The sequence below is a fragment of the Bos taurus genome, chromosome 15 (genome assembly GCF_002263795.3).
Source record: "Bos taurus isolate L1 Dominette 01449 registration number 42190680 breed Hereford chromosome 15, ARS-UCD2.0, whole genome shotgun sequence".
In the NCBI taxonomy this organism is placed as follows: domain Eukaryota; kingdom Metazoa; phylum Chordata; class Mammalia; order Artiodactyla; family Bovidae; genus Bos; species Bos taurus.
Genome location: NC_037342.1, coordinates 58210981 through 58229420, shown reverse-complemented (window position 1 = coordinate 58229420; position 18440 = coordinate 58210981). Strand labels below are relative to the sequence as shown.

At 38.3% G+C, this 18440-nt stretch overlaps 1 protein-coding gene across 1 annotated transcript; it reads left to right on the top strand.

The window, feature by feature from the left end:
• The first annotated feature begins 4867 nt into the window (after positions 1-4867).
• LIN7C (lin-7 homolog C, crumbs cell polarity complex component) lies at positions 4868-14843 on the top strand. Its single transcript, NM_001075431.2, is given in 6 exon segments — positions 4868-4936; positions 8045-8163; positions 8418-8489; positions 10505-10714; positions 11485-11617; positions 11619-14843. Coding segments are annotated over 6 exon segments (594 nt in total). The 5' UTR covers positions 4868-4899; the 3' UTR covers positions 11642-14843.
• The last annotated feature ends 3597 nt before the right edge of the window (positions 14844-18440 follow it).

The following is an 18440-nucleotide window of genomic DNA, read 5'->3' as shown; positions in this document are numbered from 1 at the left end:
ATTTTATGACGTTTGACAACAACTTAAAAGGTTCTTATCTTTGGCAGGTGGCTCTGCCAATCTGCAAGTATGTGCACGACAAATTCTGAACAATATAGTGTGTGCCTGAAAATACATCGTGCAGGATGCATACCCTGGGGAGGGCCAGAGTGAGTCCAAACAATTCTGAAGTCTGTCTCAGTGACACATAAGCCAGACTGATGTCTTGTGAAGGAAGGATGATGGCCTTAGGTACACATAGAACGCCAAAGAAAAGGCAACAGCTCATGTGCCAGTAAATGCTGAGAACATTGGCACAATTGCCTGTGTTGGCAGGACCAAGAGTGAGATGGCTAATTTAAGCGACAAGATCCTGGCAAACAGATTTATTTAGGGCAAGGGTGCGTCAGGAAGATGCCAGAAAAATGCATCAATCTGTGCCTTTACATGTACTGTAGAGTGATGATGAAACAACTGACATTAAAAAAAGTAAACCCTTACACTTTAATATAATCTGCAACTCATTCTAATAACAAGTAGGGTTTACCTTAGATTTCTGGTACTCTGAGATGGGGCTTTTGTGTTCTGAGCTAAGATCTGTGACCAAGAAAAATTCCCTTCTAAAGGTATTCTTGAAGAGATTTCCCCATATTGTGGTGTTTAATTGATTAGACCAAGTGTTTTCATATATTGTTTATTTAAAATGCAAGCTATTTCACATATGACACTTCACATTCACTTCAAATAAAGAAAGCCATTTGTCTAAAATTGTACTTTTCTGAAGTGTGTATTATAGAAACTCAGTTGGAAAAGGAAAGAAAACTGAGACTTTAATTGTACCTATAGAAGCCTGAATAGGTCCTTTTATGTAAGAGTAATGTTTTACTCTGTAATAAGATGTAACTCTTTTAAATATGTATTCTATATGGTAGTGCCTGCTGCTAAGTCGCTTCAGTCATGTCCGACTCTGTGCAACCCCAGAGACAGCAGCCCACCAGGCTCCCCCATCCCTGGGATTCTCCAGGCAAGAACACTGGAGTGGGTTGCCATTGCCTTCTCCATTGCATGAAAGTGAAAAGTGAAAGTGAAGTCGCTCAGTCGTGTCCAACCTATTTGTATACAATTCAACAGGCAATGAAATAGTAAAACCTTCCACTGGGAGTGTCTGACCTCCTCATACTACTTTCTACTCTCCTAGGTTCCCCAGATGGCCTCCCATCCCCAATGTTCCCACCCACTCCAGTTTTCTCTTGATTGATGCTGTCTTAGTACATTCTTCTTGCAGAGTCTTAAGAAAGTTCTTACACCTACAATCTACTTAGGACTTTCATTTCTTATACAAACATGATATTTGCATAATTTAGCTTTCACTGGGATTTGTCTAGACTCAGACTTCCTGTTCTGAGTGTTCCTCTTCATCTGTGAGACAGGAAGTAATGTGAGCAAGCAACAGGTGATGAAGAGTGCTTCCACAGGAGAGTAATTCTTGATTAGGAAGCTGGCTGATTTAATGATCTAGCAGAACCATAAGAACAAAAGCAGGTCTGCCTCCTTCGAGTTGCAGAACAGTGATCAGTCTTCTTTTCGGTAAAGTGAAGCAGTTGGAACTCTCTAGACCTCTCCTAACTCTAAATCTCAAAGGTATATGAATTAGGGAAGGATATTTTAGGAGAACTCGCCTCACATATTAACTGATCTTTTCATTTACTTTGTGTGTTGAATATAAATGTGTTAATTAATTTGAATCATAGTTTCTCCACTCAGAAGTAGCTTCTAATACTTTTTCTTCCTTACCTATGCTTCAAATAATTAGCAATCTGTAGTGTTCTGAGTCCCAATTCTTTAGAATGTGACTTTTTATTCTTTTCATTCTCTCTGAAAATTTTGAGGATCTTCTACTTATCCCTGGAATTCAGAAATTTTATAATGATTATATGTATTAAGAAATTACCAAGGGTAGGCAATCATTCGAAAGGAACAAAGCAAACAATCCACAATTCCAGTTCATAAGACTAGTTCCTATTCCTGCTAATCAGTGTGTGTGTATCTTTATGTGTGTGTGTGTGTGTGTGTGTGTGTGTGTGTGTGTGTGTGTGCATGCTCAGTCATGCCCTGCTCTTTGTGATCCCATGGACTGTAACCTGCCAGGCTCCTCTGTCCATGGGATTTTCCAGGCAAGAATACTGGAGCAGGTTGCCATTTCCTTCTGCAGAGGATCTTCCATACAGAGGGACTGAACCTGCGTCTCTTGCATCTCCTTCATTGGCAGGCAGATTCTTTACCACTAGTGCCGCCTGGAAAACCCCTGCCAATCAGAGTAGAACCTCACAATTCATGTGGCATGAGGTAAAGAGCTTAGAAGGGTATTTATTTCCTCAGAGGTGGAACACAATGAGCCCTTCACAAAAGACTGAACTGGTTCCATTTAACAAAGCTTAAAATTAAGCCTCAAAAAACAAAATTATTTTTAAGTGTCCCATCTACATTTCAAAACAAATCTCAAAAAATATTTACACAAATATAAAAATATCTAGCTCCCCCAAATGTAAAATTCACAATGGTTAGCCTTACTTATTTAGTGAGTTACCAATCATGCAAGAGGCAAGAAATTATGGGCTTCCTAGGTTTGGCTAGTGGAAAAAGAATCTGCCTGACAAAGCAGGAGATGCAACAGATAAGGGTTCAATCCCTGGGTCAGGAAGATCCCTGGAGGAGGGCATGGCAACCCACTCCAGTGTTCTTGTATGGAGAATCTCATGGACAGAAGGCTGTGGTCCACAGGACCACGAAGAGCTGGACACAACTGAAGCAACTTAGTATGCATGCATAAGCCATAATTAAGAGAAAAATCAATAGAAATAGCACAGATGACAGACTTATAGACAAAGACATTAAAACTGTCATTATAATTTTATTCTGTATGTTCAAGAAGCTAGAGGAAATATTGAGCATGTTAAGTGAGTACATGGAAAATGCACACACACACACACACACACCCCTAAATCAAACTGCTGAAGATAAAAAAGACAAATATCTGAGATGAAAAATGAGCTAGATGGGGTTAAGAGAATATTTTATGTTGAAAAAAAGGAAACAGAAACCCTGAAAAGCTAAAATGAACAGAGTATTAATGAGCTGTAAACAATGTCAGGCACGGGAATATACATGTAAATAGAGTTATCAAAGGAGAGGAGCTAGAGAATGGAAGAAAAGAAAATCTTTGATTGTCTGCATTTGTCTTTCTCCATATACCATATAGCATTCTTAGTGCCTAGCAAGGTGTCTGATAGACATTAAGCATTTAATAAACATTTGTTGAACATTGGTGACAACAAGTAACAACAATAAATAAGAAATAAATATGTGAATACTTTTGCAGGCTATAAGGGCCATTAGGAACCAATAAGGAGAAGAGGATGGAGAAAGGGAAGCTTAGTAGAAGTGACATGTCTTCATAGCCCTGGAGGACGGGTTCAGTCTGAGGATGTATATAGCCTAGAGGGCCAGAGGAGATGGGGAAGGGTGATCCATTTAAGAAAACAGAAATGAAGACTTGGAAACAAGAAGAAACATGGTTTTGAATATTCCTCCTCTACTGGAGTGTCTACTCCATTTGAGGGATAAAGAGAAATTAGGTTAGACAGATGAGTTAGGCTCACAGTACACAAAGCTTTGGGCTTCCCAAGCAGTGCAGTAGTAAAGAATCTGCATGCCAACGCAAGAGACACAAGAGACATGGGTTTGATTACCGGGTCCCAAGGATCCCCTGGAGTAGGAAATGGCAACTTGTCCCAGTATTCTTGCCTGGAAAATTTCGTGGACAGAGAAGCCTGGCAGGCTACAGTCCATGGGCCCGAAAAGAGTTGGACACGAATGAGCACACACACAACTTTAGAAACAGGAAACAAAGGTAGAAGCCACTGAAAAATTTCAAGGGGAAAACAAAAAGTGTGATGGCGGCATTCATGATGGACTAGAAGAAAATATTACATTGAATGGAAACAGTGGATGGGGGCATCTAGGAAGTTGTTAAAACAATCCTGTCATGAACTGTTGAAAAGCTGTTTGTGAAAGCACCCAACTAACTGATTATCAGCATAGACTAGCACTCGAATAAATGTGAGTGGACTCTAAATATTGGGCAAATTAATATTTCACTTAAGGACTAAAGCTTTCTTGGTCAAGAAAATTTAAAGTGGCCCTAAGAATCTATAATGTATTAAGAGTATTACTTAATTCCTAATTCGTCATTTTAGGGGCTTCCCTGGTGGCTCAGTGGTAAAGAATCCAACGGCCAATGCAGGAAGCTGCAGGTTCCATCCCTGGGTCGAGGAGATCCCCTGAAGAAATGGCAACCCACTCCAGTATTCTTGACTGGAAAATCCCATAGACAGAGGAGCCTGGTGGTCTAGCGTCCATGGAATTGCAAATAGTTGAACAGGACTGAGCAACTAACCACCACCCAATTTCATTGCTTAAGAATGTTAAGAACTCAGACACAGAACTTCTATGTACGACAGAGGGATAAACTGAGGCCAAAAAAACGGTAAGTGAGCACTCCAAGTTCACAGGGCCCTGAACAGTCAAGCTGGAACTAGAGGCCAAACTCTACCTTGTGAAACCAAGGTTTCCAAGGGAAAAGAATATGGCTCGAATCCCAGGAATGGGGCAAGAGTCGGGAAAGGGACTCTTTTCAACTATACCTGGCCGAGGGATTTCAAAATCTTAAGACTGCTGAAGTGCAGCACAAGACAGGCCTCGGAAGCCCACGACCCATACACTCGACCTCGGGAAGACTCACGAGGTCCAGAGCCACCTCTCGCGCTCTCGCGATACCTGCTCCCGGCTCCGCTAGGCCCCGCCCCTCCACCGCAGCCCCTCTGCCGTCACTTCCTGTGGGTCTGCAGGCAGAGGGAGAAGATGGCGGCCCTGGGGGAGCCCGTGCGACTGGAGAGGGGTGAGTGGGGCCGAGCCTGGGACCGACGTGGGCGGAGGAGGTAGGGGAGTGCCTTGTCGTCCAAGGGGGCGAGTGGGCCAAGCTCCGAGACCCCGAACCAGGCTTTCCCTCGCGCTGGCGCCTGTGGCCACCGATGTCGATGCGCCGAGCCCGGGGAGGGGGCTTGACGCTCTTGACTGATCCTGAGACCCCTTCTGTGTTCACACGGACTATCCCGGAGCACAGCATAGTTTACGACCACCTGTCTGCATTCGCAGACATACGCTGTACACTCGCTCCCGGGATGGTCACGGCCTGCTTTGCGTTCAGAGACGTGTCAAGCTGAGCAAATATCCCACGCCCAGTTCAGACAGGCTACACGCCCTGCCCGTATTGACACGTTCATACACAGTGTTCCCGCCTTCACTCACCCAGCCTTGACACGCAGCGCGTTCCCACCAAACCCCCTCTCATTTATGCACAAATGCCATCATTACTTCCACCACAACCTCGCTTGTATACGTACTGGGGATATTTCCTGCCTGTGGTGCCCCTCCCGGGTACGGGGAAGGTGCTTTATAAACAATCCTTGCTGTGGTTCTGGAAAGAAGGTTGCATAACTAGAAGGAATAGTGATTGTAAATTACGGTAAAGTGCAGCATTATTCTTCATCACAAATCCTATGATTGCTAACTGGTTGATTGCTTCCTTTTTAGAGCTGTCAAGGAAAATAAAACCTGTTCGCTAAGTAATTAAAAACCGAAAAGCCAGTGAAGTAAAAGACTATGAGCCTAAAAGCGTACTGTTGCAGTTTTTTAGCATTCCACTATTCCCCAAATTCTTTATTTCATATAATTTCAAGTATACGTTTGACACACCTGTATTAGAAATTATCAGTAAGAGTCAAAAAGTAAAACTAGACATTTTGAGTACTAGTAGTAAACAAAGTATAAGATGGAGATTGACAGTATCTTTAAATATTAACATTTGCATTTACAGTCTGAATATTTAAGTAGCTTCTGCTCTAAGAAGGGATACATTTTTAGAATTGAATTTTGGAGTCTTTCCTCATACCTTTACACAGACCCATGCACATTTAACATTATTTATTCCTTGTGGTATTCACTATTTGTAAGTCTCTTTACAAGTAATGTTTTCCTCCAGCCCACCAGACCATTAATTAAAGTATCATTTTGACAGAGCAGCAGCTTACTCTGGGAAGATTTGCTAAGTTAGGCCTAAGCCTGTGACATGTTCTTCCAAGCACAATGACACTGTGCTTTGTAGATGGAAACAGATTTGTCTGGTGTTAACTGGAGTAGGTGTTTTTCTTTGGAAACTAGTTGTAGAATTCTAACATGTTGGCAGTCTTTTGTATTGTTAAGTGCAGTACAAAGTGTGAAGCTTCACCTCTGGCATTTAGTTTTGGTAGTCAGGGCTTTTTGTTTTTTCCTGTTTCAGAGTTCATTTCAGTTCCACAGTAAGAGTGCTCAGAACCTGAGGATAAGCTATTAGTGGATGTCATTTAGCAGGATAAGAAAGATTACATCCACTCTGATTCTTAGCATTCTGTTTAACAGATTCTATTAAGAAACTGTCCCAGCAATCCTATAGTATAAAATTAGTTCATATGATCAAGATCCTGAATGCCTTCAAAGACATTGAAACAAGATTTAGTGGAACACATTTGAGAACATACTGGGTACAGTTTAGGTTCGGTAAAGGATATTTTACTTTTTCAATTTTTTGTTAGTTGGAAATTTTCATATAGCTTGTATATTATAATTTTGTAGGTCAGAATATTTGGTGAACCAGCACTCCCCATTCACCAGCTATTCTGATGGTGGGAGATGAGAATGGGGAAAGTTTTTTTCCCCTGCATTGGATTAACATCAGTTTAAGCTTCTATTACCTGAAATTGAAAAATCTACTTCTTTCTTCACTACATTTATTCCCAATTTTCCAGCTGCAAACAAAGACAGCCATACTGGTTCTATAAAGAGAAAAGTTGAATCCTTTAGTATAATAGGAAATTTGGAATTTCTTCCACTTAAGACAAGAGGAGGGAAGGAACTTTAGAATAAGTACTCTAGTCCCCTGTGGTACAAAAACCGTTAAAAAAATCAGGGGAGAAATAGTATGAAACATGACTGAATCTTGTAAAAGTTTCTTAATTTGTAAATCACTTCCTGATACTTCCCAATGAGAACTGCCTAACAGGCTTAATATATTTCTATAAAAGTGTAGAACATCTTAATGTTTCTTATTAATTGGTGCTAATGTAACATAACATTTATGCTTGCCACATGCCAGGCTCTTACCATGTTTTTTTTTTGATTGGTCATGTAATTCTTATAAAGGAGATACTGTTATTTCCATTTTATAGTGGAAAACAGACACAAGGAGTTTAAGTTTACTTGCCTAAGATCACCCAGCTGTTACTGATACCAGACTCACAAACTAATTGCTTTGTATTTTGTAAACATGTATTTGACTGAGCTTGTCTTAATTAAAACACTGTGTGATGATCCTAAGTTGAAAGCAGACCAGTTAATTTTACTCATTTGTATCGTTGTTTTAAATTGCTGTTCCTGCCAGTAACTAACTGCACATGTTACTGAAGAGTTTTGTATGTACATATACATTAAGTTTTCTTTTGGGAAATAGTGACTTCGTTAGCACATGGCGTTTTATACTGCTCAGCACTTTGGTTACTAATGATGGTAGGTAAATTTTTATTGACTAGGTAGCTTCTGATAATGCTGTCAGCTTTTCTCAAGTACTACAGTCTTCATGTGTCTGTCACATTTGAGTTCCAGTTCTTTCCTGTGATGTTTAGGACTTTATATTTGTTTTCCTGTGTCTCTTAAAGATACGGTTTTTCAGATTTTATGCATGTTCAACATCAGTTTTTCTTCCTAATCTGCTGTGAAATTTAACGTTCTTCTCAGGCTTTACATTCCCACCCTCCATACATGAACCCCCACACACACAAGTTCATACTCTTAGGCTTTTTTTCCCTCTGTGTTCTATATATTTCTTGTTAGCCATTGAGGAATAAATCCCAAATGCTGCACTGTTACAGAGGCATTTAGAGAAAATTATCTATTGGTGTGTGTTTAACTCTAGATATTTGTAGAGCAATTGAATTGTTGGAAAAACTGCAAAGAAGTGGCGAGGTACCACCACAGAAACTTCAGGCTCTACAAAGAGTCCTTCAGAGTGAATTCTGCAATGCTGTAAGAGAGGTAAGTAAATGGGATTAAAGTTGACAATAAACTTGTGTTATTTAGGGTAAGATAACATTCTCAAATTTGGATTTGTAGTTTCTTAAAGTTAACTTTAGAACCCACCCCTCTCATTTTTGGAATTTCTAACAAAAAAACATGGTACAAAGATGCATAACTTTTTCTGAAATTTTGACACATTCATTAACTTTAAAAAGAACTCAAGCGTGTTATGTTTTGAGATTTAACATCACAGTGATAACTGGGTTTTGCAGGTATATGAACATGTCTACGAGACTGTGGACATCAGTAGCAGTCCTGAAGTGAGAGCTAATGCAACTGCAAAGGTACATTTTTTTCATTTACTGAAAGTGAGAGGATGCATCACATATTAGAGATTTAAAATGTGAAGTTATTAGTTTCATAATACTTATTTTAAAAACTAACAAATAGTACCTTTCAAGTTACACTAAACTTGATTACTGAAAAGTAGGACTTTTTAATTGGCTTTACAAAACATATTTTATGCAGTCTAGATGATACATTAAAATATATTTACACACAAATAACATATATAATATGTGGTTGCTGTAAGTAATATATATATCATTATGTAAATATTCATCAAAATTCTGAGGTATGGATTATTAGTCTTATTTTATTGGTGAGGAAGCATCAAATTAGATTACTTGCTTCAAATCACACAAATAGTAAATGGTAGATCTGAGGTACTCCCCTATGTTGCCATTCACTTTCTCCTTAACCTTAACTCTGCAAATAGGAGGTTACCTCCTCAGAGCTACAGGTGGCAGGTTTTATGTATTTTTCTGTACCAGTGTTTTCCTCAAAGAATTCAAGCATTGGTCTCTGTTCATCATATGTGGTGGTGATGGTTCAGTCACTAAGTTGTGTCTGACTCTTTACAACCCCATGGATTACAGCATACCAGGCTTCTCTGTCCTCCTCTATCTCTCCGAGTTTACTCAGATTCATGTCCTTTGAAACGATGATGCTCTCTAGCCATCTCATCGTATGTGGGTTAGAATAAGTTACTGTTAGTAGTAAGTGGCTTAGACTGAAACTAGTCATTAGCAGGTAACTATTCATTGATAGTTAACTGGTTCACAAAAGGCAATATTGGATTCTCTGTTGAGTCATGTGGGTATTGTTTGACAGAGTGGGAAAAAACAATTAAAACTTGGGTTTAATTCCTGACTTTCACAGCCTCCTGAACTTCTGAACCTTAGTTCCTTTATCTATAAAGTGAAGCCTCTTTAAGAGCTTAGAGTATTCAGCAAATCTTGATTTTCGCTCTTCCTTCCCCTGTTTCTCATACACCCTGATCTAATACACAAAAAATAGTACCAGACTACTTAATTACATTTAAAAGCAAAATGAAACCCGAATTCTCAACTTTGTGTTAGAATTCCTCTGAATTAGTCTAGATTTGAAAGATGTGGCTCTGTATGTGTTAATATACAGTGCAAATAGTACAGCAGCCAGAATGCCTGCATAAAAGGACACCTGCCCACGTTCAGGTTACACACGTGGGTGGTGCCACCCCAGATCCCCCGAACATACCAGGCTGACCAGCCCCAAAGTCGGTGGCATGTGAGGAGAGGGGGTTCTCCTTGTTAGTGTGCACAGTGTTCATCTTCCTGGCAAGGCCTGCTTGCCAAGCACTGCACAGAAGTTCTGGGCACGGGAAGGACCAGGAGTGACCTGAACGACCTCAGCACTTTCTGCATAATCCCAGAGTAAGCTTTCCAGTCGTCCTCTTAAAAACACCATCTACTTAGCTTACCTTCACTGTCAGTGAATTTATGGACATTCAGACATCAAAAATACTTCAAAAGTGGTTTTTAATTTGATACTGATGTATAATTATCATCACTGTGATTCCACAGTGATAAGAGAACAGTCTTATGATTTCAGTACCTTTAGATAAACCATGAAATTTTGCTATTTTGTTTTATGTCCCTGGATATGTTTCAGTTGTTTACTGGTTTATGGTCTATGGGAACTTGAATAGAATTTATATTCTGCAATTGTGTGAAAATTGTATAAATCTTAATTATGTTGAATCTGTTCGTAGTGCTTTTCAGGTCTACTATCTCCTACTTTTCTATCATTGTATTAATTTTTGAGAGTTTGATATTGAAACTCCAACAAAAAATCTACTTAAAAAAATATGTAGTGGGACTATATGTAACTTGGTTCTGTATTTTTCAAATCTGCTGTAAATGTGTTACCATACCCTCATAATTTAAAAAAAGAGAAGAAGAAGTGGTTTTTAAAAAGGGACATAAGAGTGAAGTAAACAAAGGTCCTATTTTTTTAAATATGTGAAATTTTCTTTCAGGCTACTGTTGCTGCATTTGCTGCCAGCGAAGGGCATTCTCATCCTCGAGTTGTTGAGCTGCCAAAAACAGAAGAAGGCCTTGGATTCAATATTATGGGAGGCAAAGAACAAAACTCTCCAATCTATATCTCTCGAATAATTCCAGGTGGAATTGCTGATAGACATGGGGGCCTCAAGCGAGGAGATCAGCTCCTTTCTGTTAATGGAGTGGTAGGGATGCATTTTATTTCTACTTGACCACTTGGGGGTGTATTTGAGTTATAGAAACAGTCGTGCCTGACTCTGTGACCCCATGGACTGCAGCCTGTCATGCTCCTCTGTCCATGGGGATTCTCTAGGCAAGAATACTGGAGTGGGTGGCCATGCCCTCCTTCAGGGGATCTTCCCAACCCAGGGATTGAACCCGGGTCTCCTGCACTGCAGGCAGATTCTTTACCGTCTGAGCCACCAAGAAAGTCAGAAGATGCAGGGAAAGACCAAGCAGCTTTGTAGTTTAGAAATCCCTTGGAAGACTCTTAGGCACTGCTCTGTAGTGGAGTGATACTTTTTGAAGCACTTTGTGTATGTTTTGCTTCTTTCCGATATAAATTAGCAGTGCTTAGTGTGATTTTTATGAAGTTATTAAGCTCTTCAGTAGTTAAGGCAGTACATTGAATCGAAAACCTCTCCTCGGTTTAACTTTATCAAATAGCAATTGCTTGATTTACTTCTGACCTAGTGAAATAATAGGGCATGTAGATTGGTATGCTAGGTATTTGTAACTTAAAAACCAGTTCCTGGACTGCAGACAGAATATGATTTAGCAGATAATTTTACACTAATTAAAGTGACAAAGCAAGATTATTTCATAGGTCTATAGTTTGAAATGCCATAACATTAACATTTTTTTACTTGTATGTGTTTTAAACGTTTTTCATTTTGAGTTACGTACAAAACCTAGATATTAATTGTGTTTGTGTCTGTGATTTGTTTTTTCGTAGAGTGTTGAAGGAGAGCATCATGAAAAAGCTGTAGAGCTGCTGAAAGCAGCGCAGGGAAAGGTTAAATTAGTAGTGCGGTATACACCCAAGGTCTTGGAAGAGATGGAGTCGCGCTTTGAAAAAATGCGATCAGGCAAAACGCAGGCAACAGACCTAATGGCCGTTAAAACCTTTATATTCCATTTTGCTTTTAGCTAGAGAAGTTTTACTTGTGACCTACTGATGGCCACAATGCCAATGATTGTAAAAACAACAACAAACTTCCCGTGAAATCCTCCTTGCCATTTTATAAATACCTATTTTAACATCATTTATGGTTCCAGAGATGCATACACTTTTTTCTGACAAGAATAAGTAAAAAGGTAGTGAGGGCAGTTCTGTCCTGCTGTTTTTACAGGCCTTTTTCAACAAATGCAGATTTTGTCATAAAGTTGTTATAGATTTTTAAAAATGCTTTTTTAATATTAAAATGTACTTTTACATTCTTAAATCTTTTTTTAGGAAAAAAGGTTTTCTTTATTTGCTTATTTAAAAAGAACAGTTCTCCATTCTTTTTCTTTTTAACCTGTAACATTTCTTTATGCTTTTCCAAGAAATTACACATAACAGTCTCAGCAGTTCATTACACTATGAATCCATTGTTAATATCACTGCTGCATTTTGTATTTGAAACACACACACAATATAATTAATGGTAAATTATAACTCAGCACAGTGGAAGTTTTTTACTTTTATTTAAACATAATATATAATGAATATTCGTTTGTACTGATTTATAAAAGTTTTTAAACACTGATACAATCATTGCTAAAATATGTATTCTTTCACAATATATGAGCAGTGAGGCAAGAGAATGTAATTTGATTGTTTGCATTACTGATTACATCTTTCTGTTTATATTCAACTATATCATAAATTACAAATGCAAAAAAGGTTTAGGTTTCTTTTGCAAATTTTTTAATGCTATTCATTGTTATTTAAATATATCTTATTTTTCATCCTTCCATTCCTAGAGATGAGCCAGTTAGTTTGTGATGGGATATAGCAAAGGAGAAAAAATAATACTTATAACCTCGCCAGCCTCAAGAGTTACAGCTCAATTTAAAAAATTGATACTAAGTAAGAAAAAGATATGTTTTAAGATATATAGAAATTATGATGTGATGCATTTCATAAGAATCTGCATACACTTTGTCAAAATGAGTAAGAACTGATTCACATTAAAGTTGTTATGAGAATTCTGAGATACTTTCATTTGTCCACTGGATGTCACTGTTTTACTGAAAGGCAGCTATTAGTGGATGACTGTGACTGAGGTCTTTCTAAAGGCAGAAATTGAGAGTTAAGGTTCATGTTCAGACATAACATTTGGCTGGCTTTTACAAATTTTAAGTGACAGGTGCTAGAAAGAAAATAATGGATTGAAATATATATAAGGACTTTACAATAATTATCAACCCTGTGTAAAGAGTGGGCATTTTGTGACATTCCTTCAAGAAGAATAGAAATGTGTATCTTTTTCTGCATGTTTGTGAGCACTGTGAGTCTTAAAAAGATTATTCCAGTTTTCAGTGATTTCAGAATAAAAGTCAATCAGCATTGTTATTTATCTTTTAGGTATTGAACACTGGATTGCATGGTTGAATGTGTTTTTAGTCCACTACAAAATGTGCTTGTTATTGATAGGATCATGTTGTTGAATTGTATATTTCCAAAATTAATTGATGTTTTTAAAATGTTGAGACCAAAGTAGGGTAGAAGAATTATGGACTTAATTTAAATGTAAAATTATTAGAGGTATTTGTTGTAGAGCTTTATATATTAAAGAGAGGTATTGGTGCATATAAAAACAGTAATATTATTGTTGTGCTTGTATTCTTGCATCACAGGGTAAATAAACCCTGAAGAAATCTTATTTTAGTATTGCTGCAGCTGCAGTAGCTTTTAAGGGTGTGTCAACATTTCATTATAAATTATAGCTTCCTGGTTCAGTATCTCAGCTGTTTCAGAACTTTCAGCCAAGTTAAATCTTTTTTGGTGTTGAAACTTAGTAAGTTGAGTAAGCTATTTTTTGTTTCTTCTACAGTAATCCACAATCTGTTCTTTGTGTGGGTTGGCACTTATTTATAATTTTTAAAATATGGATAGCTTAAAAGAGCCAAATACAGTAGTTTTGCTTGCTCCTGTTGAGCATGAGTAGCAGTAGTTTATTTTCTTTAATGCAGTTTTCATAGTATATCCCAGAATTTTAAATCATGACCATAGGAAAATGCAGTCATTCAGTGGCAAAGATGTATGATAGTGATTTAGTATAGTGAGGAAATGAGGGGAGTTTTCATCTTATAAACGTATGGTTTATGAACATAACTAAGACATAGTAAATAATAGATATTTGATTTGTAAATTATATCTTCCATCCCCAGTTTCCATTTATTTTTTTGGTATTTCAAAATAAGTTGACTCAGTGATTCTCAACCTTAGCTGCATATTAGAACACCCTGCAGGCCTTCAAAAAAAATAATGACACTTGAGTCTTACCCCATCCAACTAAATTGCAGTCTCTGAGGTGGGGCCAGATGCTTATTTTGTCGAAGCTTTCCAACTGGTTCTAAAGGACACCTAGGATTGAGGACCACTGTTTCCCCCTTTACGACATGCTCTAATTACACTGGACTCTGGAAATGTCAGAATAATTCAGTTTACAGCTGCTACTAAATGGCTACAAATGTAAGGGTCAGTTATATTTCTTAGTAATCTCTTTAGGAATAAAGGTACTTGGCATTCCTTATTGGGGAAGTAACTACAGCTTAACTTTTTCTTTCTTTTTTTAAATAAAATCTACCAGTAGTATAAATGTAAGTTTTTAATGTCTGTCACCTTTCTGCCCTCTTTGCCTTTAAAACTTTCAAAAATGTCTATTATTTGAGAAAGCATGTTTAAAAATTGTAGATGATATTTAATAATATTTTCATTGATAATTACGAACTGTCTTAATATGGCCATTTTATCCATTAGTATAACACTAGGTTATAGTGGCCTCATTCTTTGGGGTTTGATCATTCAGATGGGTTTTTTTTTTTTTTTTTAATCGTTGTCTTCCTCTTCTAAATTTTTGAAAGTTACTTTGCTCAAGTACTTAAATAGTTTGGCTCAAGTACTTTGTTTACACTATAAGTGGATATTATAGCATTTAATAGAAGAAATGGCTATGGCTTATCTGAAAAGAATGTCAGCATGACTTGGTGTAGACTTACAAGACTATGTGTTGTGAATATTTTATTATGTGGAATGAGCATTGAAATATCAAGGACTCTGGTAATTGTGTTTCCTGAATAAATGTACGTTTATGAATTTTCTAACATATTTTGTTGTTCCTTTGCTAACAGTCTGGTTTTATACTTTTTATTGTCCAAAATGTCACTAATAGTGTTTCTTCAAAGGTTGTTGTAGTTCTATAATGATGAAATAGTGGGAAAGTGCTCGTTCATTAATTTTCAAGAACTTCCGGACTAATTTGTATATGGATATAGTTTTTAAAAGCATCAATAAACAATATGCTTCTATTTTAAGTTTGAAGTAAAGGAATATAGTAGCCAAAATAGATTTAACACTTTTTCAGTGGGTGACTTCATTTATCAATTCTGATTCTAAGGCTTACTAAATTTGTATTAGTTATATTTTGGTTCTTTGGATTTAAAAAAATATTGATGTAACTACACAATCATTGTGTTTCTGAAACATATATATACAATAACTTAAATGAGGTAAAAGCATACTCAGGTGGTTACTGGAATGAAACTTCAAATTCCTACATTTTGCTTTGCCTTTCCTAAAATATAACTGGAGAGAATAAAGATTCTGTTTTATTATTTCAAGAGGGCTGTCTGGCATGTGATTGAGAGCACAGAATCTAGAGCCTGACAACCCTGATTTGAATTGTAGATTCACCACGACTGTAACCTTCTGCGAGTTACCTTCTGTGGCTTAGTTCCTTCATCTGTCGTGTGTGGTGAGGATGCCTGTAAGTGTCATATCATGATCTGTAAAGCCCTTAGAAAACGGCCTGCATAGTAAGTGCTGTTTATGTTTGCTGTTACTTTTGTGTATGATAGCTTTAGGGTCTTATTAGCTAAAGGGAGACATTGTGGCCAAATAATTAAAATTAGCAAGTTCTTATTTTTTATTTTTGGTTGCTCTAGGTGTTCATTGCTTGCGTGCAGGCTTTATCTAGTTTCCAAGAGCAGGGACTGCTCCTGGTTGCAGTGCGCAGGCTTCTCATTTCAGTGGCTTCTCTTGTGGAATGTGGGCTCTAGAGCACTGGCTCAGAAGTTGTGGTGCATGGGCTTAGTTCCTCCTCGGCATGTAGGACCAGGGATCCAAGGACCAGGACCAGGGATCAGGACCAGGACCTGATCAGACCAGGAATCAGGGCGCCAGACCAGGGATCAAACCTGTATGCCCTGCATTAGCATGTGGACTCTCAATCACTGGACCACCAGGGGAGTCCAGCAAGTTCTTATTTTTGATGCCTGGAAGACAGATAACTAACCTTTAAATTATGCTTGAAAGTAAACATTTATAGGAATTTTCAGATTTCATTCTGATCAAAGAAACTCATGGAATTCTGAAATAAAGCGGAGTTTGGGGGATGTAGAGTTGAGGTCACATTCAGAATGAAACTTGTAAGAAAATAAGTCCCAGTAAGAGATTTGTTCAATCAGAAAAACAATTTGTAGGGAGATATGACCTGAAGATAATGGATTGCTGGAATGGGCCTCAGACAACACAAGGCATAATTCACCATAGTGAACTTTTTAAAGGCAGAAAAATACACAGGCAACCAAGGGTGCAGTGAAACACATTGTTATCCCTCAGTTTCTTCAGAATTTCAGTAGACCAGAATACCGTTTTCTATAAATCTTTAAATTCTGCTTTTGTTCATTATCATTGGTTATTCTGCTTTTAATATGATGAAGTGGTGGCCCAGGTTTTTTTTTACATTTATTTCTTTGTTGGCAAAAAACCTGATGAAATCTTTAGGACTTACTTTATATACAGAGAAAAAAATAAATTCATACAGATTCCATTTGTCAGCTTTATTTTGATTTAAATATATTTTAAAAAGCACAAGCACTTCACACCAAGAAGTTGTGTGTAAGCTCTCCTGATTCTCATCAACTATAGAAAAGTGTGTTTTGGACACAGTCAAGATCTGATTTGGTTCTTTTAAAAGTTTAGGAGAGAAAGCTTGGAAGGATTCTAAGTCTCTCCAGAATTGTTCTAAACAATCAGATTATAAGATTTTGGCCTTTGGTGACACATGAGGTCCCTTTATGTGACAGTAACTGCATTTCATCAGAGAGTATGAAAACTCAAAAGCTCAAACCTTTGTTTTTATTTGGCAAGGAAGTGCGATCTGAAAGCATGAAATAGTCCTGGGAAAAGTTTTTATTTCTGGTATCTCTTACTTGATGTACATTGAACCCAGAGTTTAGATGCTAACTTTTGACTTTGTGTTATATTAAAGATTGAATTGTCTGTTTTCCCTACCCTCAAAATACACGTTAGCACCTTAACCCCTCAGAATGTGATTTTATTTGGAGATAGGGTCTTTAGAAATTATGAAAGTGTGATGATTGGGTGGGCCCAATTCCAGAATGGCTGGTGTCCTTATAAGGAAAGGAGAATCTGGACACACACAGGGAGAACACATGGGAAGATGAAGGCAGAGATTGGGGTGATAGCTCTATCAATACAGCAACTAACCACAGAAACAAGGAGAGGCATGAGCAGCTTATCTCCCTGAGCCTTAGAAGGAGCCAAGTCGGTGGATACCTTGATCTCGGACTCTAGCCTCCAAAACTGAAACAGTCAATTTCTTTAAGCCACCCAGTATGTATGTGGTCCTTGATTATGCAGCCCTAGAAAGCAGATACATAAGAACCCAGGTTCTGGTGGCATTGCTATTGAAAATGAGTGCTGAAGCAAAATGTGGCTCGTGTGTACAGTCAGAGAGTCTCAGTGGAAATGGTTTTGGTGAAGAAAGGGTAAGACTCCTGGCCTCTGGGAGCGAGGGAAGGGGTTCTCTGCTGTGGTTGAAATGCTTTCTTAAAACAACATCTGTAGTTGACTTCTGCCTCCAGTGGCCTCCTGGGCTCATAAGCCCCTCAGAACTTGAGTTTTTCCCCATTTTAGACTGCCAGTTATTGCATTAGCTGTATCTTTCTCAGTTCAAGGACTTTGCAGGAGTTTGCAGTGGCAAAATATTCAGCACTGAGAAGAGGCATTTCTGCATGGCCCTTGTTCTGATGGGAATATGATGAGCTTTTGTCTCTGGCCAGGGGTGTTTCCCCACTCCAGTACTCTTGCCTGGAAAATCCCATGGACGGAGGAGCCTGGTAGGCTGCAGTCCATGGGGTCACGAAGAGTCAGACATGACAGAGCGACTTCCCTTTCACTTTTCACTTTCATGCATTGGAGAAGGAAATGGCAACCCACTCCAGTGTTCTTGCCTGGAGAATTTTAGGGACAGGGGAGCCTGGTGGGCTGCCGTCTATGGGGTCATACAGAGTTGGAAGCCACTGAAGTGACTTAGCAGCAGCAGCAGGGGTGTTTAACCCGGTAAAGGTTTGTGCTGGCTGCTTATGCACACTTGATGCAAAGCATTATTTCAGTCATAATAGATTATGTTTTTTCCTTAAAACTTTCTGTTGTGCTTAGGATAAAATCTAGATCCCTTGCCATGATTTAAAAGGTCCTGCATAATCCATTCCCTCCTTCCTCAAATCGCATCCCAGCGTTCCAGTTGCTTTACTCCATACCAGTTCCCTCATTGGAAGGCTCACACTCTGGTTCTTCCGCTGGCTGGCTGCTCCTCATTCAGGTATAAGTTGGAGTCACCATCTGTTCCATCTAAAGGTAGGTTCCTCATCCTCTGCTAATAGGACAATACTTTG